This window comes from Crocodylus siamensis, chromosome 4, assembly GCF_052110815.1.
Source record: "Crocodylus siamensis isolate JL-2025a chromosome 4, ASM5211081v1, whole genome shotgun sequence".
NCBI classification, from domain to species: Eukaryota; Metazoa; Chordata; order Crocodylia; family Crocodylidae; genus Crocodylus; species Crocodylus siamensis.
Genome location: NC_143398.1, coordinates 52,696,290 through 52,720,689, shown reverse-complemented (window position 1 = coordinate 52,720,689; position 24,400 = coordinate 52,696,290). Strand labels below are relative to the sequence as shown.

Genomic DNA, 24,400 nt, shown 5'->3' with positions numbered 1-24,400 from the left:
TTTTGCTGACCTGTTCACAATGCATCTTGTTTAGAGCAAGATGCCAACAAATAACTAAATCACTTCCTGCAGAAAGACAGCAATGGTGGCTGAGAATCAAAAAGGGTGTTGATCATTTTCAGCAGCAATATGGTGCTGATCTTAAAAAAGAGTGTGTGACTCAGGAGGAGCAACAGCAGAAGAAGTCACAGACTTCCCATCTACCACAGAACTGTAAGTAACATTGCAGGAAATGTGGTCAACAGTTTTTATTGTAGATTGACCTAGTGATTCATAGGTACTTCTTGGCTTGCGAATCATTGTACTGATAACTTGTTAGGCTGAGAAGGTTAGCATAATGAGGCCAACCAAGCCAGAACCCTGGACCCAGCCAGTCCTAATCAAGAGATCGGGGTAAGTCATTCCTGGAAGAAGTGCTATCTGCAGAACAGCACCCAGATCCCAGCTGAGCTGAGTGAGGCAGTCAGAAGTCGGTCCCCTGAGCCCGCAGACAGCAGGCTCTACCTGCTCCAGCCTGTAAAAACCAGGCCCAGCCTGCAGCCTCCTTGTTTGGGGGTCCTTGTTCCTGAAATTCTGTGTGTTTTCTTGCTGAGCTTCTGGTTTTGACTCCTGGCTCTGGCTTCTGACTCCATTAAGACTAGACTATTGGCATTCCTTGATTCCAGTTCCCTGCTTGTGATTCTAGTTTGATCTTCAACTCTGGCTTTTGGCTTATGATCCCTGTTAACTCTCTGCTTTACCTTGCTTCCAGCTTCAGTTTTGAACCCTGGCTTGTCCTGACTTAGACTACAGCTTCTGAATCTGGGTCTGACACCAGAACCCTTTGGACCCATTTCCCTTGGAAGCAGCCTGGACTATATTCAAGCTTTGAGTTAGTAATCCCTTAACCAAGACTGCCCATGCTGTGCTGCATAACAGGTAAATTGTTAAGCTTTAGATGCCTTGGCTGAGTCCATCTCAAATCCAGGAGGACTAACAAATGACAATGAAAACAATGCAACGTTGATGGAGCTATCAACTATCCTTTATAGAATATTAGCTTCAGCAATCACAGAGGTTCAGTTTAGCACTATAATTTAGAACCAAACCTAGTTCAGTTTGCATGAGCTTCTGCTGAGAGTGTGTGAAAAACTCTCCTTGAGATAAAGGCCTCTTGTGCCAGTTATAGACACAACTCTTTCTATTATCCAACCTAAAGTATTTGATTCAACACGTATTGCATGAAGTGAGCTTATACCACTTTGTGACTGAAAATATGCCATTCGTCAAGCCTCCTTCACTTATAAAGTTGCATAATAGTTTCTCATGCATTGGTTTAGCACATTTACAGTATCAGAGGAGCACCTAGCATATTTTTAAAGAAATGCAGCAATCTATACTAACATTGAGTGACCGTACTTAACAAATGCAGAAGTGTTTTGTGCAGATGGCATGATATACTTTGCATTATATTTGTTTGGAACTCAGCCGTCTCATCAATAGCACATAAAAGAAGTATGTATTCATATAAAAATTAATGGAAAATATTTTAAAATAACTAATCTGTATTCAATTTAGTCATAGACAAAGCCACATTAAATAAAAAATAAACTCGCTGGATTATAGAAGCATTTTTATTCTTTTTTATGACAAATTTTACTTTTCAGTTATAGAAATTCTCCATATTAAGAATTATAGCGCAATTCAAAATAGGAGTAAACGTTTCCACATCTTCAGTCTTAACATAAGTGATAAAGTTCTGAACTGACTTTGTTTTCAACAAGCCATTCATTTCTAGGGATCTGTCAGGTTGCTAAAGAAACAAGTCAAAGGTAAAAGATTAAAACATTCTATAAAATGTTTTAATAATGTCTTATCCACAGGAGCACTGAGACAGACACAATGGCTCAAATACTTTATTGCTTTTGGAAAAATTGAACATCAGATTCCTTCACAATCAAACTAATTACTCCAAATAAAAATAATACATATCATGTAATAATGTATAAGATTTTTAAAAAGGGTTTTGCATTTAAGATGACACTTAAGGGTGATGTTTCATGTTTCTGCTGCAACAGTCTCTGCTGTTACATGGTATGTAAGCACATTTGGTATAGCTCTTATTTATAGTGTTACACCATCAGTGCCTCACTCCCAGTAATATTTTTCCCCATCGTTAACACATAGGTCATTCTTGCTCTGTCAGAAGTGGTGTGCGTTCTGGAAGCAGCACGGGCTGTAATTTCTGCCAGCGTCTTGGAGGCCAGAGGATATGAGTAGCACGAGCATGTAGGAGTCCAAGAGAAACCTGCAGCAATAATATAAACCATAGAGGTAATAAAACAGAGGGGTCTTTAAATATACAGAATATGACATTTTTTAATAGGAAGAAGGGAATACAAAGCAAAGAATTTAGAACCTTTCAATGTGAACTACAAACATAATGAAAGGAAAAAGGAAATACACCTTGCAATACCGGGACTAGTTGGGAATTTTACAACAAAGTAATCTTTCTTTGGAAAAATGTTGGACTTTTTTAACTCAAAACTTTATGGGAACGTACCAGTTTTGACAAAACTTTGGACTTAGGACCAGAATTGAATTTCTAATGAAAATGAAAGCAGTATGCCTCATCCCCAGTAGTTAGGACACTCACTCACTCACCTTTGATGTGAAAGACCTAGCTTCAAATTCCTTGGTTGCCCAATTTAGGGTGAAGTTACACATTTCACTCAGACCACACAGCGGATATGTTAAACATGAAATGTTAAGGCTCATTAGCTCGTGCTAAGTGTTCTGTGAGCATCTCAAAGTCATGCCACTTTGGGCAAGGGTTAACTCTAGGCCATGCTACTTTAGCTTGCATTAGGGTAACTTCAGTCTGCTCTATGGAGATAAATTAGCAATTTACAGTCCTCAAGCATCCCAGGATTTATGGCTCTGGGGCCCTCCTCCTCCCCCGAGGAGGGCTTCCAGCCACACCCCTGTTTGTTTCTTTCCTACACTGTTCTGACTTGCTATTACAGGGCTAGCAACTGCTCACAGCATGTCCCAACTTTACTGCTGCTTAACGTTCCACAGATTCCATATGGTCTAAGTATAACGTGTAACTTGACCATTAGTCTAGGACTTGACCCTGGGTATCCCATGTCCCACGTAAATGCCCTGTCAAGCAGTTGGCTCAGATGGGCAGGCTGACTCTGTGTTCTTCTGTGAAAAATCAAGAAAGGTTTCAGCTTTGTCTCAATGCAAAATAGGGAAGCTTTTAATCTATGAAATTTTCCTGCAGTGGAAGAGCATATCCCATTCAATACAGCTAACATGCATGTCTTTAAATTTGAATGTTCTGCAGATACTGCAGACTTCAGAATTTCCCCATATTATGTTGTAAGTCATATTGCGAATAGAATACTTTGTTTAAAAAAATCCCTAGAAATCACAAATTATAGTGTTTTCCGGTTATGCAATGCAATTTCAAAAATGCCTCTGTCTGAAATAATGAATCCAATTTTCAGATATGGTTACCTGAGATTAGGCATTTAAACTCTATATCTGGATACCAGATATTTTAACGTTGTTGTCTACTTGCCTATAAACAAAATTTGGGCACTTGGGGCACTTCTACACATGCTCCAGTGGGGAGGCTGGGGGGTCCCACCATCTCATGTATCAGCGTCCCTACACTTAATAATGCTGGCGGGGGCACTTGAACCGAAGCTCATTTGAGCTTTAGTTCAATTGCCCTCACCACCATTTTTGAGCATGGGGACAGTGATACACAAGACAAAGGACACTGCTGGAGCGCAGCAATCGCCATTCTCCGGCAGACTTTTGATTAATCGAGACTTTTGATTAATCGAGTCTTTTTGATTAATCGAGACTTTTGATTAATTGACTTTTGATTAATCTGCTCTAACACACTGGAATTCCAGTGTGTTAGAGCAGCCTCGCTGCTTATGTACAGGCACCCTTAATTTATCCAGTCATATTTAGACATAGCCTTTAAACTTTCATTCTTCACTGTGATTTGCAGTACTTTCTTATCAGTACTATCTTAACTAAAAGCAATTTACCTGCAAATCTGAATAAATGTAAACCCCACATAGGGTTTCCATTTAATCAGAATACATTTAGAATGGCTTCTTTACAATTATCCTCATATAGCTCATATCTTCCTTCCTACCCAACCTTTCACTGAAAAAAGAATCTTTTTAGTAGGTAGGCAGTTCAGCATTTTATGCAAATAGACACCAAACAGACCCCTAGGAATATCTTCAGCTAATTTTCTTGATTTAATTTCACAGGATTAATGTATATGCACCAGTCTCTCTACTACATAAAAAAATCACTGAAGTTGAAGTGGCCTATATCTAATTCCATATTTTGTACCTTGATTAAGCAGGTGCTGAATTACTTGAATATAATTTGGTTAGTTAACAACCCACAGAATCTATGAGCTTCAAAACTAGATCATTGAAATTACTGTCTGATACTTTATTTTATTTGGCATTTTCTTGCAGCTTCATTTCTATGGTAAGGGCTGTTATGTCCAAGTTTCTGAATGACATCTGTTTAGAAGTTCCTTTTTTGATAGATTTTTTAGCTACATTTTCGCTGGTTGTTCCACTGGATAATTTGTTGGGCATTTATAACACATTGAATGCCCTTTATTTTACAGCAGCGAAGCAGTTGTAATATTCCTGCAGAGATCTGTACTCCTTATAACTGGCATGATAACATACCTATTACAGAGCTCACCACAGATCATAACACTGAGGCAACTACCAAGACAACAAGTAAAATGCAAGAATATAATAATGACAAAGAGGAAAAAATCCAACTTCTCAAATCTGCATCATGAATTTTAGTTTCAACATTCTGTAAGCTCTCAATGCATACCGCATCCCATGGAGTCAATACAATTTCTGTACATGGAGTGAGAAAATAAAGGAATCAAAATTATGTTTAAATATCTGCTACTATGATCAGGTAAAACTGTGGCCCAGAAGATTACTTCTACCAGTGTCTGTCTCAATACAAGGAAAAAAACCTCTTCCTAGTACAGCTGATTTACAGGAAAACATGACTATTCTTACTGTATGTTACACAGAGCAAAAATGTCAACTGGTCGGTTAGTCTTTAATATATGGCAAATGAAGCTAATGATACTGGACCCTTTTATCCCCGCCAAAAAGTTCACTATGAAGACATATTTACTGCAGCTTCAGCAAGGACTTTTTTCCCCCCTATATTGTTTATTAATAGAACTCTGCAGTTAGCAAGGCAAGTAAAGGAAATCATGTCTGATGGGGAAATAACTGGATTATTTTTGGAGAACACAGATGCCTTCATGGAGAACAAGAAGAAAACTATCAAGCCCGGATTCGGGCAAGGAATGAATTGAAAGAACTGGGGGACACAATTTTGCTTGTTAAGGTAAATAATAAATTAATTAAACTTATTTCACTTACAGAAACTAACTTATGATGCTTTAAGTGAGTAACTCTACTGAAGAGAATAGAGCTACCCTGTTAGTAAACAGACTTAAATCCTTTTATGTTTAGATTCTTCAGAACAATTTCTCACTTATAGCCACTAGCAAGAAACACCAGCAACCTAAATTGTTGATTCCTATTCTTAAGTGAACATTAAGAGTCTAACATCATGATCTATTTATTATTCTTGTTGTGGAAATAACACTATTGAAGTGAATTGCATCAATATTATTTCTTAATAGCCTGAACTGTTGAGGCATTAATTCTTTTAAAAAAATCTCTGAATATTTAATTGGCCAACTGAGAAGTCATTTTTGTTAACATAGCAATTTTACCTACAAAACAAGCAGTGAATGAATAGTATTGTTTTGACACAACTACTGTGCTAAAAGCATATTTCCTGGAAGTGTTGCTATGTTAATCATGTGGAGGGCTGATTGTCTTGGCACTCCTCTGGGGATAGAGGAACTTGGGCTCAACAGTGATTTCTACAGTGATGTTCAATACATGATCTCCAGCATACTAGACACATTGGGGGTAAATGTTCTAAGTACATTTTTAGAGTAGATGGGGTTCATATCTGTAATTCTTCTCCTGCTATCTCAACATTCATTTTTCAACCACAGCTTTTATAGCTTTAGAGTGGACTTAAGCTCCAACTCCCACAGTCTGACACCAAGGATGAATGATGTCTCTTCCAAGCCCACCTATATTTGGGGGACATAGCAGCAGTGTCTTGTGGCTAGAGGTGAGGATTAAGTGCACTGGCAGCCAAGGACTCTTTTAAAATCAAAGGTTTTCCGCCGAGGCTACAAAAACAATAGAAAAACCTAGTTTTCTAAGCCAGAAATTGAAAGAGGCCCCAACAATGGAGGAATTCCCAATTCTCTGAGAATCTGACAACTCTGGCTCGTGCCACTAAATTCAACTGCTCTGCACCATTTTGCTTCTCCTGCTTTATGTGTTTTTTGTGATCCCATTTTATTTCTATTATTCCTTTCCAATTCTTTTTCTTCCTCATATTACTCCCAACCCCCAAATCCTGGGTGCATCCATTTATGGTATGTGTGTACTACCAGTGGGTCAGCTCTAAGAATGTCCCACCTACCAGCTCATACTGCAAACCTAGAAATATGCTGGTGAAAGTGCTCTGGGTCACTCCTCTTTGCAGCTGCCATCAAGACCTCAGTCTCTGACATACATGAAGTTGGCCACTGGACATCCCATTGTGACACTACAGTGGTGCATTTCCAGGACTGGAATATGAAGCAGGAATGGGTGTCCAGGTATCCTTTGATGCATCCCATCTGGAAGACACCACTAGGTCTTTAATAGCAGAAACAAGACTGGGGATCTTGTTTCTACAGCAAAAAAGTAAGATGAGACAGAGCAGTAACAGAGTTCAACTGAGAAATTCTAATGAGGAGCCAATAGGACATGTCTCACAGTGGCTGCTTTTTTGCTAATGCACATAGGTACTTGATGAGGTTATGAGAAGAAGTAGGAAGTAAAGATATGCACTCAGAGGAAAATCCATAATTATGGTACACTGCTATAATATGCCAGCCCTTTTTGAACCCTGATTATACAAGCCCCAGGAAAAGCAGATTTGAGTAACATTTTTACACTAAACCTCTTTCAGCAAAAATACATATGTGGGCTGTGTACAGACATTACAGATAGAAATTTGGGTGGATTAGATTGGGTTAAAAATGGTCCCCCAATCTAACTTAGTGATTAGGTGCTAGGAGCCTGAACTAAAATAAATCAGGGTAGGGGCAGATGGGATTGGTGGGGGGAGATAGTTGGGCCCACATGGGGGTTTGGGGAGGTTGGCAGGAACAGAGAGGTGCTCAGATTGCCAAACCCCCAAGAACCCCTCAGCCTTCCTCCCAATTTTACTGAACTTCTCCCAATCCCACATACCACTCCCAGGTCTGGTTTTACTGGCGTTCAGGATGGGGGGGGGAGTGATCAGATTGGGGGGTTGGCAGCTCTGCAGAGGTGTTAACAGGATCAAGAGGGCTCTCTCCTCCCACCAACCAGAGGCTATTTTTAACCCCCTGATTTCCCCACCTCCAGGAAAACAGCCTCTCCTGGCAAGCCAACCTCCCATCCCACCTGCCCCTCACCCCACCCCAGTGCTGGGAGCAGCTTGTGGAACTGGGAGGGGCAGGCGCTGGCAGGCTTGGTGGGGGGGGGGGGGGACAGCAGGCTGGTCTGCAGAGGGAAGGGGGAGGAACCAAGGGACTAAAATTATCTTGGTACTGTGGGGAAGGACAGGGGAAACATGCAGCCCCAGGGCTGGGGCCAGTGGCTGTGCTTTCCGAGCCCCAAGGCTGCACTGGGAATGTGTACAAAAGTTCAGTTAAATTGGTCTAGCCATATCCAATCTAACTGAGTACACATCTGAGGTACAGTTAAATTAGACTGGCTTGGCTATTTTTGACCATCCTGGAAATTCTGTACAGTTTGCATTTAAAGCAGCCTAACTAAGGATCTAAATGAAAGGTCTGCATGTGGGTGAACTAAGTTAAATTGGGTGACCATTTTTAACGTGATCTACTCTCCCAGAATGTCTCTACGTATTCTTGGTGGCACTGAAACCTTTCGCAATCACACAATATCACTATGTTTTTCATTTTAAAAAACATAACAAGCACATTCTGAAACATTTGAAATGACCATTTTCCATATTTTTTAAATGAAAGTTTCATTTCTTTGGTTAAAAACTTTTAAAACATTAGTTATAAATAAAAGCTTGCAATCAAAGTGAAACATTTCTACTTTTTTACTGTTTTGAGAGACCAGAAGTACAATTTTTTTGAATATCGGATTTTCTGAACACGTTTTGCTTTCATTTCAAATTGACACTATGGGTAATTGTTCCAACAACAAAAATCCATATTAGAATGTAAGGAATTTTGCATTGTCCAATTTCTGTCACAAGGTAGTTAACTACAAGCAAAAAATCTTAATGATAAAGCCAGTCCCTTAACATTGGACCTATACATCATTCCTAAGTGAAGTTTTAGTATTTGAGGAGGAAATTCTCATGAAAATGTATTGCTTTTTCATGAGAAAGTTAAAGTTTTTAATTAGTCTTTCTGTGCCTGATTTTGTTTCCTCGCTTTTTAAGCCTGGAAGAATTTTATTTTTGTATTTGCATTTTGTCTCTTAGTCTTTATAATAGGTGTTTAAATTGTGTGAAACCTGGAAAATGCCACTGGCAGAGAGAAAGTACAGGTTCCTCTCGCTTCATGCAGATTCTATACGTGCAAATTTGCTTTTGATGTGATGACCCTTTTTATACCTAAAATGTGTTATACATGAGGTAAATTCACTGTTATGTGATTGGTGTGGAGGAAGCCCACAGTCAGCTGCTTTGTGCAGTGCATTGTGGGAGTGACGCACACCAAAATATAGTCTCTTGTGTGGATCTGTGCTCCTCACTTGTTGTCTGTAACATGTTTCTGTAGTGGCCATCCCTATTATGATAGTGCCCTGTACTTGTGTGTACTGTCTGCTGTAGGTAAGTACCAAAATGCTCTTGTAAAAGTGGTACAAAGGGGTTGAGGGTAGTAAAGTTGAGGTCTTGGAACGTATCCCTATTTGTTACATTGTACCGTGGGTTCCTTTATGCAAATTCAAGTTATGCACCATTTTCCAGAAATGCATGTACAGCTTAAGCGAGAGAAGTCTATATAACTCTAAAAGCAAAAGTACAAAGAAATAATACCAAATTAAAAATGCCATGGATTATACTGCACAAGAAAACTGTTATCAACATTTAGAAAACCAACATTTTAAAAATATGTCAATCTCATACATTGTGTGTATCCCTCTGGTTTTAACCCCTCAGCTTGAGTTATATTCTACGTATATGCCATAGGTATTACAACTGCTACAAAACACTGCTAGAGACACAAAGACACTGCAAACAAAATTAAATGCTCCCCAAATTGAAGCATAATAAAATAACATCAATCACAGTTAGTGTTTCTTATTAAGGTTCCTTTCTCTTGATGTAGTACATTTTCATTAAACACTTTTTGTTCAAATAAAACTGAAAACAGAAATGTACAGGAACCCTAAGGGGTTCGTACTACCTTTTAGATTTTCTACAAGTGGTTTGCCAACTTGTGACACAGTGGATAATCTAGGATTCCTTTTATTAAGCTTTTTTTGTTGTACATGCAATGCTTTTTGCATGTCTAAACTGTTGTTTAGACCTAACCCAGACCAGCACTGATGTCTTAATCCACCAACCATACACAAAAATGCCCATTATTTCCTCCCCTCTCCCATCCCAAGTGATCCAGCCCAGTGCCAGAAGTTTGCCTGAGCATCAGCTATCAGGCCTGTCCTCCTTCTTTCCCCTCACCATTCCTCTCTCCAGTGTGTTCAGTCAGCAAAAATGAAAGACAAGGAATTTCACCAGCAGCTCTTCTGCCCACAAATTCCTGTCTCTGCTGCCCACAAGGTAAGCAAAACATAGAGGGTGAGATGGGTGATAGGCTTGATTCCTAAATGGTATCCATTTTTCTGATTCTGCCCTATGAATGAGTTTGCCCACAGCTTGTTCTTTCCTATACTTCACCTATGCTGAACAGCAAGATATGTAAAAGGGGAAGGGATGTTTGGATGTCTCAGCATATTTGAGGGTGCCCCTCACAGTCACCCCAAGTTAAGGTGGACCTATACCTATTGTTACATGGATCCCAATCCTCAGAAATTGTATAGCAAAAATAGTATTAAAGGTACCCAAGAAAATACAGCTGAGGATTCCTCCAGTATGGAAGAATCCCAAGATGTTGTAAAGTTGGCAGGGATTATCTTTCAAATACAGAGGAGAAGGTTAGGGCGCAGACATTTTTTTAAGGACAGGACTAGGATACTGTGCCCTCACCTAGTCTCAAGCCAACAGGGAGGGCTGCAGTAAACCTAGCTATTCTATGTAAATCAGAGCAGATGTATAATTACACTAACTTCTGCTTTCAAAATCAAGGCAAAGCATAAAGGTGGTCCACAGCTTCTCTTGTCATACCGTAAGCTGTGCTGAGTATGATACCCATGATACACAAATCCTAAAACATTAATGTGGAACAGACACTTGTGTTCAAAGAGTTGATGTAAACTACCACCTTTAGAGAAAGAAAAGACCTGGAAACTTCAGTCTAAGAGGTGAATGTTTCAGAATGTAATAGAACAACTGAAAATATAACTTTAGAATGGAAACACATAAGTAACTAGCTAGTGCCCTACCTATAATACTAACAGAAATATATTGTGGAGGATAGTGACCTGTGTCAAATTAGATTGTCTTTAAGAAAAGCTATTACACTGGGTTTCAATATTAGATTGTAGGTGTAAAACAGTCTCACAAAGAATCTTCTCAGTAAATTAGCCTTTCCAAAAAATCTATAGTCTAATAGAAAGTAAACATGATTGCTATTACATTTTATTTTCTGTACACGGGTGAACTTTGAGGCAACCACTCCCAATACAGCAGTAGGAGAAAGTCTCAATAAAAATAAAATCCTGGAGATTAAAGGCATAATGAAGAGAAACTACTTTCTTCAGTGGAAGAATCTATAATAATAAACAAGAACAGAAGAAGCAAATGTCCTTGATCATCTTCCTTTATGCATATAAAAAATACATAAAGGTGAGAACTCAGGGATTTTTTAAATTAGAAAAACATCACCACAACAGATTTTATCGTAAATGATCCTACTAGCTGGTGTAGCTGCGAAATAGTCTATGTAAATTTGAGCAGATGTATAACTACTCTAACTTAAGCTTTCTGGACCAGGGTAAGGCAAAAGGCTTATCAAAATAAAAATGCAGTATTCTCACTGTAACTCTAGTAAGAAAGGCAAGATAACCCACAACTGAACTCATTCTTTGCCCCCTCCCCGGTATAAATAAGGCCTACTGGAGCCATACAGAATGATTGACAAAGTAAAGAATAAAGCCCATTAATGATGTTGCTATATGTTTCATTAGCACTACCTTCGATAACAGATAAAGTAAGCATACACATTTCTATTCCAAGACCCTACTGTAGATTCAGCTGAGGATTCAATGAGTTCCTAATATATAATCACTGGATTTTTTCTAATATTGTGAGTATGGGTGGATAGGCATATAAACACGCTGTATAAGTACTGTATATACCTTTGTGAATACATCTATGCTATCTACCTATCCGCATAACTGTGTTTACGTGCATATGTATATGAACAGTATACATATATATATAAGTACGCACACACACAGACAACCATGTATAGGGGAGAGAACAAAATCTATTCACAACACTAAGTCTGATTCAGAGAATGAATGGAAGTCACACTGTGATACAGAATAGCTATTTGAAATTCATAGAACATTTGTGATCACATAATTTTAATGCAGTTTTGCAATTAAGCTCTTCATATTAGAGCAAGTGGGCACTGTCTCTGAATTCTTAACAAGAGATCAAATTCTTGCTTGAATCCAAAATGTGTTGTAAACTGGGATCAAAATAATTGAGTTAAAATATTTTCAGTCAATTTACAGAGGGCTAAATTAGTCTTACCTTATAAAAGGGATAAAAGATGAAATTTCTAATTAAAGTATTATATTTCACACTGGCACATGATCATTTAAAGGAGCCATGGGATCTGATCGCCTGACCAGGGCCCTGATTCCTGATCACAGAATCATAGAAAATTAGAGTTGGAAGCAATTTCAGGAGGTCACTTAATCCAATCCACTGCTCAAAGCAGGACCAACCCCAACTAAATTATCCCAGCCAAGGCTTTGTCTTGCCAGGTCTTACAAACCTCCAAGGATAGAGAGTCCACAACCTGTGCAGGTAGCCTGTTCCAGTGATTTACTACATCTAACCTAAACATGCCTTGCTACAACTTGAGTCTATTGTTCCTTGTTCTGTCATCTGCCACCATTGAGAACAGTCTAGCTCCATCATCTTTGGAACCATCCTTCAGGTAGCTGAAGACTGCTACACTAAATCCCCTCTCAGCCTACTCTTCCCGAGACTAAATAAACCCAGTTCCTTCAGCCTCTCCTCATGGCATGTGCCCCATCCCCCTAGCCATTTTCAATGTCTATCACTGGACTCCAATATGCCTACATACTTTCTGTAGTGGGAGGTCCAAAACTGGACACAGTACTCCAGCTGTGGCCTCACCAATGCCAAATAGAAGGGAATAATGACTTCTCTTGATTTGCTGGCAACATCTGGTGATCCCACCAACACACCCCCTTTCATGTCACAATGGTGTCCCTTCCATTTGCTACTGCAGGGGGAGCCTGGCATCATGATACTAGGCTCCCCCTGCACCAGCAAGTTGTAAGCCACATGTCTTTAGGTCCAGAACTAGGCCAATTGTTAGCTCCAGCCAGGGACCACACTGGGATATCAAATCTGCTCCAGTGTACTCAGAGGATTGGGACTGACAATCAGCTGACTGTTGGCTTCTGCCTGACTATTGGGGCTGGTTCAAGACCCTGTGCAGTCCTTGGCTGGAGCCAACAATAACCTCATTTTGGCCTCAGCCTGGACTTGCTACAAATTCAATTTCAGACGCCATGTAAACCAACTCTAAAAAATGTTCTACATAACACATGGGACATTTTTATGGCTGGTTTGACATTTTATGGTGCCTTTAATTGGGCTCAGATGTAGCATCATATCTTATGCTATTTATGCTCTGATTAACATGTTAATCAGAACATAAATGTAGCATGCAGAGTGGGCTACAGTCATGCACAGAACTTGCTTAACCTCTTAGCATCAATTAGGGTGGTCTTCAACTATAACTTCAATTCACATAAAAATCTGAGGGCCAAAAAAAGGCTACGGGGAGTCTGGGTGCATCCACACATGCCAACCTGGACCGCACCCGCTGCCCCCTGCTGTGTGGAGGCACTCTGCCCCAAGATCCCAGTGACCCCAATGGCAGTTGCTACTGCTGGTGAGTGCCAGATTTTTTTTAATTGCCGAGATGCTGGGGCCAAGTGGGGCAGCCATCAGGGGGTAGGGGGCTGCAGGAGATGGAGGGGAATAGGGTTGGGTGAGGCAGTGATCGGGGGGGCTCAGGGGCTAGGTGAAAGATGGGACTCGGTGGGGCAGCCATAGGGAGGCTGAGGGAGCAGGTGGGGGAGGCTCAGGGGGTGGGGAGGGAATGGGGCAAGGCGCAGCAGCAATCTGGGGGGGCTCAGGGAGCGGGTGGAGGATGGGGCCAGCAGGGATCTCCAATGGCCCCTTTCCCCTTCTTTTAGCCTCCACACACACTTACCGGAACAGAGCCCAGTCCAGCTCCTTGCAGCTTGCTTCAGCACCAGTGTGAGGACCAACCATAGAGACAAATTTGCAGCACAGGTAACATGGGTTTTTTTTCCACACATGCTTCTTCCAGCATCTCAAAGGGCTTTGAGATGCTGCAAGAAGCACGTGCGTGTTTATCTGGACATGCCCTCTATAGGCATATAGGTGCTTCTGTTAAAACTTTAAGAACTTGTCTATGCATCTACAGGGCAGAATGCCTGGCATGTCTGCAGGTTGATGTCCAAGGGTCCAGACTGGTTTGTGCATCTGGCTACCCACCGGGGTAACAGAAGAGCACTTTGCACCTTGGGACTCCCAGACCAATCCACCTCTGCCCCTGCCCAGCACATACAGAAGTAGTTTGCACCTACTACTTATAGGCACTTATGTTAGCAGGAGCCTAAATGGGCTATGTAGACAATTGGAGCAAACTGGCATTCTGTTGCAACATGGGCAAATACCTTCCTCCACAACCCTTTTTAGGTGCACTTGTTCTAGACATCCACAGGCAAAACCTAGCTGGCAGGATCTCAATGCCCTACAGCCTAGCCTCACTCTCAGGTTTCTGTTAAAGGAGTTTATATGCAATAAAGAAGTTTATTGTTTTGCCAGGCAAAGTCCAGATGGAGAGTCAAGTGACACCTCTTATGGAGAGGCTGGCTGCCGTGGGAGTTTTGACTAGGAAGCCACCATTAGACATATGGTGCCCTTATTATTTGATAGCTTCCTTGGCAACTGTGCCAGAGGGCAGTGGTGCTGATAGGATTGAGGAGAAAAGGTAGGGGATGCAGTCACTACAGCAGGAGCCTGGCAGGGTCCTCCTTCATGGTTTCTCTCATGGGTGTAGAGCACATGAAATGTCCACTGGAGGACACTGAAACATCCCATCAGGAGGCATGGCACAACCCCCCCCCCCACTTCACACTTTTGCCTCTTCATACGTCTGCTTTCCCACTACTCCCTCAAGACTCCCATCCCACTCCCTAGCCCTGTGTTCTTCTACTTTTAGCACTCAGGGTTCCCTCCCAGCTTTCTGTGACCATCTAGGTAAGTAAGCCCTGTTTCTGCTCCCTGACTGGTTCTCTGATCTAACTTTAGCTTTTTCCTGTTTTTCCCTAGATCTGGCCCTCACCATTCCCTAAAGCCTGTCTAAATGCCCTAAACCTATAGATAATCTCCATAGATCTGCCTCAGTCTCTCCAATTCCTGGCTTCTCTCTATAGCTTACCATGGCTCCTGCCTATTCCTTTTATTGGCCCCAGATGTAGGGAGCCTACTGAGGTACTTAGGAGGCAGTGCAGCGTCTCTGTAGTCAAGCTCTGAGCATGATCCTAACAGACTGTCGCTAGACACATAGAGTGTCTAAATGGCTTTAAAACAGCTGAATATGGACACACAGAGCTATATTCAGTTGCATCTGAGACTTTTCTGTGCAAGTGCCCATAGACAGAGGAGATGTACAATAAAACCCCCATTTAGATATGGAAGTACATTACTTATGCAGACACATAAGCTAATTGCATGCCAGAATTGCATACACCAACAAAAAACCCCCCTTAGTATATTCATTTTCATGAGCTGACCTATGACAGAATGTATAGAATTCTTGGAATTATCAAAGATATATTATTGGGGGGGGGGGCACAGCTTGGTATTTATTTCATTTCCTTTGCCTTTTCTAAAGACTTTTTTAACATAAGGTTAATTTACAGTACATTGCTGCTAATCTTTGGTCTTCAATAAGTCTAATATTGTTAGAAAGCCTTACTTCACTTTGATACTATGGTTTGTGGGATTCTTATGATTAACCAGATTTAGTCTAAATATTTTTGTAGAAAGATGTGTAAACTGTTCTATCATTTATTTTAAAGATTTCTAGCCCAAAGTCTGAAAAAATTCTGATACAATTTTTTTAGCACACAGCATGGTATATACTTGCAACCTACATGTAAAAATAGTTTATGATTGAATAATGTCGAGTTTTTAATATTTCACTGAATAATGCACCAAAATTCTAGGCCTAAATTGGATTGTCACTATATCACGTTACTCAACAGAAGGACTGAATATATTAACAGTCTTCATGAAACAGCCTGAGATTAAAAGCATGAATATATTTGCAATTCAATAATTTAAAGAACTGACCATTTAAATGACAAGAAATTACAACACATATGTTATCTTCAGATAGAAAGTTTCAACTCTATCCCAAATCTGTAGGTAGTAATTATTCAGGCATACTTAAAAACGGTGTGAATTCTTGTTGAGCATACTTTACCATCAAAACCTTACAAGACTGTCAGTACTAACGATATTTTTCAGTGTACTACACCGCTACTGATTATATAACATTGTTTCCCTTGATTTAATACTTTGACTTCTACTTAGAAAAGCTGTACATGTAAGTTCTGGTGCAGGTCATTACCTTATTCACTCAAATATAGGACAACCCTGAATTTGAAATGACCTCCGCAATAATTAGATTTTATATAAGGAAAACAGAAATTTTGTTATAATTTTCCAGGTATAGAATCTAATTATTGGAAGTCTGCTTTAATTTGTTTCCCTCCCACTGCTAGAGCAGGAAAAATGAATGTGGGGGCAGATGGCTTCCTCTTCCCCCACCCTTACTGTCAGACCCTGAGCACACAGAAGGAGGAGCACATTTGAGAGCAGTTTTAATGACAGGCCTGTAAGACAAGGAGCCTTTTCCCCCATACTGATTGGGGGTAAAAAGCCCCATCTTTTATTTGAGAAAATATGGTAATTTAGGGCCAGCATCAAATCCTTCTGCTCCCTCAAGGACTTGGGAGGTAAATCTCAGTTCCTGGGCCTCATAGATGCCCAGCAGCTGTCCATTATATCACTTTTTCTGTAGAAAAAAGCTGGTGGGTCCCTGCTGCCTAATGCTTGGGGGGGGTGGGGGTGAAGCCCTGTCCTCTCCTTCTCTCCATGTTCCTCTCATCTGTTATATTGTGTGGTTCCAAGAAACAGGAATAGAATTGCAATCCTTACAGTACAAATAATTCTTTTCTGTGTGGCCCCCTACATGGCTGTGCAACATGGGAGAGGCTCTTTGCACCTTCACTTTCCGTTTCCACTTCACAAACAACCATATTTAGCATATTTTCCAGTTCTACGAGGGTAGCAGTATTAGGCTGCAATCCAATTTCTTTTGTTTTGTTTTAAATTAATTAACTTTGCTGTTTTTATTCATTTGTTTTGACAATAGAAACATCAGTTTTATATGTTGTAAGTCCACAGGATTGCTTGACCTTTCATCCTCACTAAGAGTGTTCAAGAGCCAGAAAAATAGGTGGGGTTTGCTGTGTTTCGTAGGCTAAAGGCAGAAGTTTCACATAAGCTAGTATAAGTGGTTGGAAACTAGTTCAACAGAACTAACACAACAGAAGTTCAGTGCACATAAACTGCTTTCAAAGTGGTCAAAACTGGTTTAAGATAAACCTGGATGGATGTAGTAGAGACTTAATTGATTTAGGTTAAATCAGTATATTCAAATTAACTCACAGACTGCTGTGCACTTCTTCCCCTCCCTGCTCCCTTGCTCACAGGGTGGTCAGGCTAGCCTTGGTCCAAGCTGTCTGCTCCAGCCAAGCAGAAAGGTGTGCTCTAGCATGTATCCCCCTAGCTGCTGACTTGGGTCACTGGAAGCATGTAGCTGCAGTTTCTGAAATCAAGAGACTATCTGTTCACTTGCTTATCAGTTCAGTCTATACAGTTTAGACTAAACTGTGAAGATTGAATTAGTTCAGACTTGGGCTTTTTGACTCTGTTCACTTGCTTATTGGTTCGGTCTACAGAGCTTAGACCAAGGCCAGGCAAAATACAGTCCATGGGCCACATCTAACCTATCAGGCAATTTCATCTGGCCCACTGGGCCCCTTCAGTGAGCCTTCAGTAAGCCTTGGCCCTCACTGCATTTCTGCAAGCTGGCACGTCCATGCAGGAGATGCAACTCTGGTTGCTAAACAACCACTTCCTCACCCCAGCCTGGCCTAACCTGCCCCCAGCCCCAAGCCAGGGGCACTAGAGACAAGAAGCCTCTGTCTGGCAGAGCTTTTGCTGGTTGACCCCATGGCTGTTTCCAGCATCCTTACCTGCAAAAGTGGGAATTCAGGTACAGGCCCCACCGGGCTGAGGCCAGGGACTCCTGCTGGGGAAAAGGAGACAGGAGCACAGGGAGCTGTGTGCTATGGGACTGAGCTGGGCTAGTCCAACACACTGAAGGAGCACAGGAGCTGCATGCTATAGGGTTGAGTGAGGCTGGCCCCACATGCTGCTACCTTGTGCAGACAGGGACTCGGGTGGGAGTGCTATGGGCCAGCCCAGCCCAGCCCCCACACACTGGCTCCATTTGCAGTCAAGGACTCAGGTGGGAGCTGCATGTTCTGGGGCTGGACCCACATGCTGACACCACCTGCAGCTGGGGACTGATGTGGGAGGTCAGGGAGCTGTGTGTTATGGAGCCAGGTGGGGCTACCCCTGTTTGCTGCCAGGGACTGGCACGTTTCAGGGACGCCAAGGACTGCCCCCACTCCCACATACTCTCCCACCATACCACCAAAACACATCTACACCCTCCCATACCTTCTTCTACCCCCCACCATAACCCTATCCACACCCACACCCTCCCAGAGCCCCCACCCTAACCACATACCCCACACCCACAGTCTTCCACACCCACCCTCCCCCACGCACCCTGCCCACCATCCCCATCCCCACTCCCCACCCACCCCCCCACCATACATCCCCTTACCCTCTGCACATGAAATACAAGAGTAGGACTGTATTTTGAGCTATTATGCAATCATCTTTAGATATACTATGCAATTACACATAAATCAGGAGAAATACATATATTTTTAAATAAAATTATTTATGTTAGTTATAGTAGATGTTTGCCATTTTTAGTATAGGATTTGTTGGTTTTTTACGGTTTCAAGATGGCACCCCCCACTTCCCAAAAGGAGTATTTCTGGAGCAAGGGGAGGGACTTCTGGTAGCAAAGGTCAGAGGTTAGGGGGTGGGATTTCCATTCCAAGATGGTGACCAGGGTGTGGGGCACCCATCAAGGGGTGGGGCTACACTTGCGGCCCTCGACAGCTCACCAAATATTGTTAAGTGGCCCTCCAGCTGAAAATATTGCCCACCCCAGCTCAGACCAACCTGCAAAGATTGAATCTATTCAGCCTTGGGCTTTCTGACTGTCTGTACTTGGTGTTAGAGGTCATAAAATACTGGCTATGCCATATGAAAGAGGTGGAAACTCCAAATATAAGGAGTACTCAGAGAGAAAGCTTTTCTTTTTCCACAATAAAGGGAGCATTCTTCAAACACCTCTGTTGACCACAGCACAGCTGTTCATCCCTAGCTCAGGAGGACATTTAGGTGGGCAGGGCAGAACCACCTAAAAAAGCAATACCTTCAACCACATCCAAAACCAGTAGGTAGACCATGAAGATTAAAAAACACCACTATGGAAATTCTTTCACCAAGATGCACACTACAGAATTGTGAACCAGCTTCAGTGTTCTAAAATTAAACTCCACCCCACTAGTAGTGTTCATTTATTTACTTTTATTTCTTAAAAAAAACCAAGAGAAAACATCCATATTTTTGGCCAGTACTTGCAATCACAATAAAATGGAGAATCAGCTCTTAACAATATTCAGCAATAATAAAATACATGTACCAGTAACCCACTTCCACTGACTTGCACCCTATCCAAAACATAGGAAAGTAGACAGCTACTTCAGTATTCCTTGCACATCAATAATTTAGGGGGCACATTTAAACTACTTAGCTGCACAGTAATGTCTCCGTGTCTACACATGCACCTCTATTAAGCTGGAGTGAAGTAATTTACTCAGTAGTGCGACAGTACTTGTAAATACAAGTAATACAATACTTTCTTGTAAATAACAGTAAATACAAGTACTATCCTGCTGCAGAGTAAAAAACTCCACAGCAGCACATGTGTAGATGCTGTCCTGGCAGGCCAGAGCATGAGGGTGCTTCAGTGCAGGGGCTGTCTACCAACTAGCCATACAGTGAAGCACCCTTGTACCCCAGCCAGCCCCTCCACAGCTGAGTAAGGGGAAGCAGCCCCAGGTTGGTAGGTTGCCTCCCTGGACCCTCTGCCAGCTGAGATTACTCCAGTCCAGCTCAGTGTGCTGTGCTCCTGGGCACTCATTTATTGCTCTGGAGTTTATTACTCCCAGGTACACATTCAAATTGCACACCCGGGAGCAATAAACTCTGGAGTTTATTGCTTTGCATTAACAGGGTTATTTAGGGTCAAGATGAAAGTGGAAATTCAAAGTTAACTCCCCTTAATGGAGAACAAACTGACACCTCCTTTGTTCTCACTGGGGGGAAGGGGTACCACTTGAGTATTTCCATTTGTGGTATCTGCGACAGTAGACCTGGGCAAAGAGGTAATCTCTGAAGTGAAATTCTCCACACCAGTTAAAAACAGTTCAGTACCTTAGATTCTACCTGGCAGCTAACTGGCAACAAGTGTAAGTCATGTCATTGCAGCAACTGAACTCTGAAGTGGCAAAAGCAAAGCTAAAATTAGCTACGATCAAGCAAGTGGTAAGTAATATATCTAGTTCAAGAAGATGTGTATGATAAATGAGTGTGATAATATAGACATTTTACGCTTAGTAACTGCAATGAATTGATACAGCATATTTCTGATACTACAACTGCTTTGTAAGGAGAGCTTTTTCTAGGTAAGTGAATAGTTTTCAAATGTTCAGTAGAATAGAACTGTAGGCCACAGGAAACTCATTGTAAACTTACTCATAACTACCCAGTCTTTTTGTACCATACCAGATCATATCTTCACATTGACTTGAATTATGTTCTCTCGATATTTTTAAACAGAATCCTTTTAATTTTCTTTTACTCGAGAAAAAAAACCAAACAAATCCCCCCTGCTCCACAGACTATTCCACTTAATTAAATCTTTCAAAAAATCCTACTGTGAGGCTTGTTTATATTTTCCTATAAGATGACATATAAAATTGGTTTGACTTACAGGAAACATGCTGCTGGCAATATGAGCTACGAAAAGCAATAGGGAGCAGATATTCAATGAGTAGCTAGGATATCAAAATGTCATTAGAGAGCTGCATGGTATGTTATTAAATTTGTAAAAGACTTTCTGATATAGGTCTCTGTGTGAAGATGGCTACAGCTTATCCAAAATGGTAAATTCCATGAAGACTATTTGCAATGCATCTATAATCTCACTGAGTTGAAAGATGTACAGAGAAAAGAGCATATAAATACCCTGAACAGATACAAGATTCTCTCTCTCCTGGCTCCAAGAGCCAACTTAAAAGAGTATGCAAATACTTTCTGCCTTACCTTCATCTGTTTTAAAATATTAAGCATGTGAAGAGGAGATGGCTATAAGCCAGATATACCAAAACCACATTTTAGATTGCTAAATTAGGGGGGGATGGGACCCTAAAACATTTTTTCCTGAGCAATCTCACTGTTGTTTATGATTCCATGTTTTCAAACCACATGATCTGTCAGTGTCATACACATTTTCATCTTCCTAGCTCTCATTCAGGTGTCTTGTATCAATTAACATGGGACTGCAGCTTATGAACTGCAATTCTATGCTCCACATATCTAGTGCTTTCTACCCCCTATCTCTTCTTGGCCATATGATCATATAAGCATTTTGGGTCTTCTTCAAGAAGAAAAAAAAATTCAGAAGAATGAGAGTGGCAACAGTATATCAATTTTCAGACACTTTGTTCAAGTTACAGTATACTACTCTGGCAGACACATCAATGGGGCTGTTTCAAAGATTGACTGCCTTTCACATGTGAGATGGTTTAATTCTCTGCAGTAAATGTCTAGAGAGTTCCTATAGTACAGAAAGTAGATATGCATATTTGTACAGAAGGGATTCCTACCACATAATGATGTGGCATTTTCAGTATTACACATCAGTGTTACTAAACCAATACTAAGCAATACCAATGATAAATCACTATAATGGAACAAATCATGACAGAGTAAACAAAGGTAAAGGAGCTCTATGCAGATGTGACAGATCTAAAGTAGGGACAACCATTAAGGGGTATAAGAGCAGTTGCTGGCCCGCATCATTGTTGGAAGCCTTGAATGGCTAGAAGGACCACATGAATCATCTACATGCACTTCCAGCTCAACTGACCCTGCTCTCTTTGGACACTAACATTTCTTTCTTTCTCTTTAGATGAGATACAAATACTGCTGCTGCTTGCTGGAAATTATAGCCCCTCCAAGGAAACCTCTTAGGTCTTACATATATTCCTTGTGAGGTTTAAGGAAATACAAGATTTTGGGGTTTTTTTATTTACAAGCTTCATCCTGATTGTCTATGAGGAAAGACAGGGACATTCAGTGATTGAGAAGGATGGTAAAAATCAGAGAAAACGCTACAGCAGAAGGAATCATTGAAGACTCAGGGATCCTTACAGACCTAATTGTAATGGTGGAGCACTTTAGTCTCAATGGATATCCATGAAAGATGTTGGCGGAAAAAATAATATTCTCTAGTTTCTTCAACAAGAATCCAAGGGGAAATTGAAAGATATCATGGGTAAGGAGTGAATTTCCCATCTCAAGATTTGAGCACTACGCTTGAATGCTGAACCTAGCCAGAGTAATGTGACTTAGTTGGCTTGTTAAACAGAGAAGTCATATTTGGCATAACCACAACAACTCCTTTTAGGGCCAGTATCCAGGAACTCCATTTACAGAACTGATAATGCTGTAATTATAACATACCCACATATTCTAAGGGGCAGAGGCTGAGAATGGAATATACCACATTACTTTGAAAATTACTCTGTGGCAATAAAGGGCTGAGGTTATCGTATTTATTTCATTCCCTTTCTAAAAAGTTAAACTTCACCTAAGTGATCAATCAGCCTTCCAGCTTCATGAGTCACAACAATGTTAGACTATTGCTGTCAAAAATGAGAAATATGTTCTAAGTGTCACAGTTACACTGGGAGTTACATTTTAGTAACCTTTGAAGGCCCTCCTGAATGCAACTTTCAGGTGAGACTTGGCGTCTTTCATCCTATCTACACGTCAAAACCTGCTGAATCTCTGAATTGCATTCCACCTGGAACCCCAACTCTGCAACCTAACCAAATAAACACAGCAGGCCCAATCGTATTTGGAGCCTGCTGGAAACCTTCTCTCCAGGAACCTGCAACAAGCTGCCAATTTATGTGATTCAGAAATGGTTTATCAAACCACATGTATTATTTATCCACCCACAGGTACATAACAAACACAGGAAAGGAATCAAACAATAAAAGGTGCTTGCACCTTTATTTTTTCCTTGAAAATTTTTGATAAGTACCACTCAGCCCAGAGCTCCAACTTCTGTATGCTGAGAAAAACAGTTGGCTGCTATCTTCCAATGCTTTTCTGTCAAGCTAAACTTCAACAACTGCTGTGTGCCACCCTGCCACGCCCCTTCCTCACTAGACAAGGGGTTTTAAGGGTTATTGCTCCCTTTCAATCTTCAGCTGCTTGCAGCCTTTACGCTCAGGTTGCCTGGGAATTTGCCCCACACTGGATGCCTGTTGCAATTCAGCTAGCTTTTACTCAGCAGCCTGCCTACACAGCAAGCCTGCCTTCCCCTTAAAGTAACAGGAGCCTCCTGCTCCCCGAGACAGAGGACACATAATTAAGCTACAGTTCAGCAAGGTATCCATGCAGGTGTTTAACCTTAAGTGCACAGGGAAAGCATTCTAGCACAGGTTTAAAAGCAAGCATGATAAAATACACTAAATTTCCATTTTGGTTTGCGCTGACTAGATTTAGATGTATTAATCTTTTAAATCACTGAACTTCTTGATATATAGATGCATTTAAGGAATTGTATGCAAAAATTATATATTCTATGGCATCACATTATATATATGAGAAAAAGAGTATATTTGAAAGTTGAAAGAGCCAAATCTTAGTAATTCTTGATGCTGTTTTGCTGCAAATCATGATATTGATTTTCCACTTCCGGTAAAAATATCAACTAAATAATTTTTTTAAAACTATTTTGATTTACAATATAAACCTATACGAAATTTACTTGCCTCTGACCCAGGCATATTATATGTCAGTGTTCTGGGGCTTGAGATCATATTTTAAATCAACATTAGGGTGCATATCCATTGTTATTACTGCAGTGTCTGGAAATCTAGCATCTCGGAAACTAGCTGAAGAATAGCAAATGAGACACGCAGACAGCATGATCAGTTCCATTTTAATTATTCTCTTTTTAAAATATCTAGTTCTCTTATGCATTCATTGTACAGCTTTCTTGTGCTTCAGGGACCTTGCAAGGCTTACAAATAAAGTCAACAAGAAGTGATCTACATATCAAAATTAAAATTATCCTAGTAAGATCATAGATAGTGCAGAGATCCCCTTTACAGAGATTCATGTTGCCTATAAATTAAGTAGGGGGAAAGATGGGAGCTGAAGTTGCCACTCTACTAATAGAAGTACGCACATCTACTTTAGCCACTAAATTTTCTTG

At 40.9% G+C, this 24,400-nt stretch overlaps 1 protein-coding gene across 2 annotated transcripts in view; it reads right to left on the bottom strand.

Annotated features, from left to right (window-relative positions):
- Positions 1-1,606: 1,606 nt before the first annotated feature.
- IMMP2L (inner mitochondrial membrane peptidase subunit 2) overlaps positions 1,607-24,400 on the bottom strand; it is an 871,246-nt gene continuing 848,452 nt past the window's right edge. For both annotated transcript variants that reach the window (XM_090042296.1, XM_090042297.1), the window contains one exon: positions 1,607-2,287. In XM_090042296.1, coding sequence (XP_089898422.1) covers positions 2,168-2,287 — 120 coding nt within the window. In that variant the 3' untranslated portion in view covers positions 1,607-2,167. The remainder of the gene's footprint in view (positions 2,288-24,400) is intronic.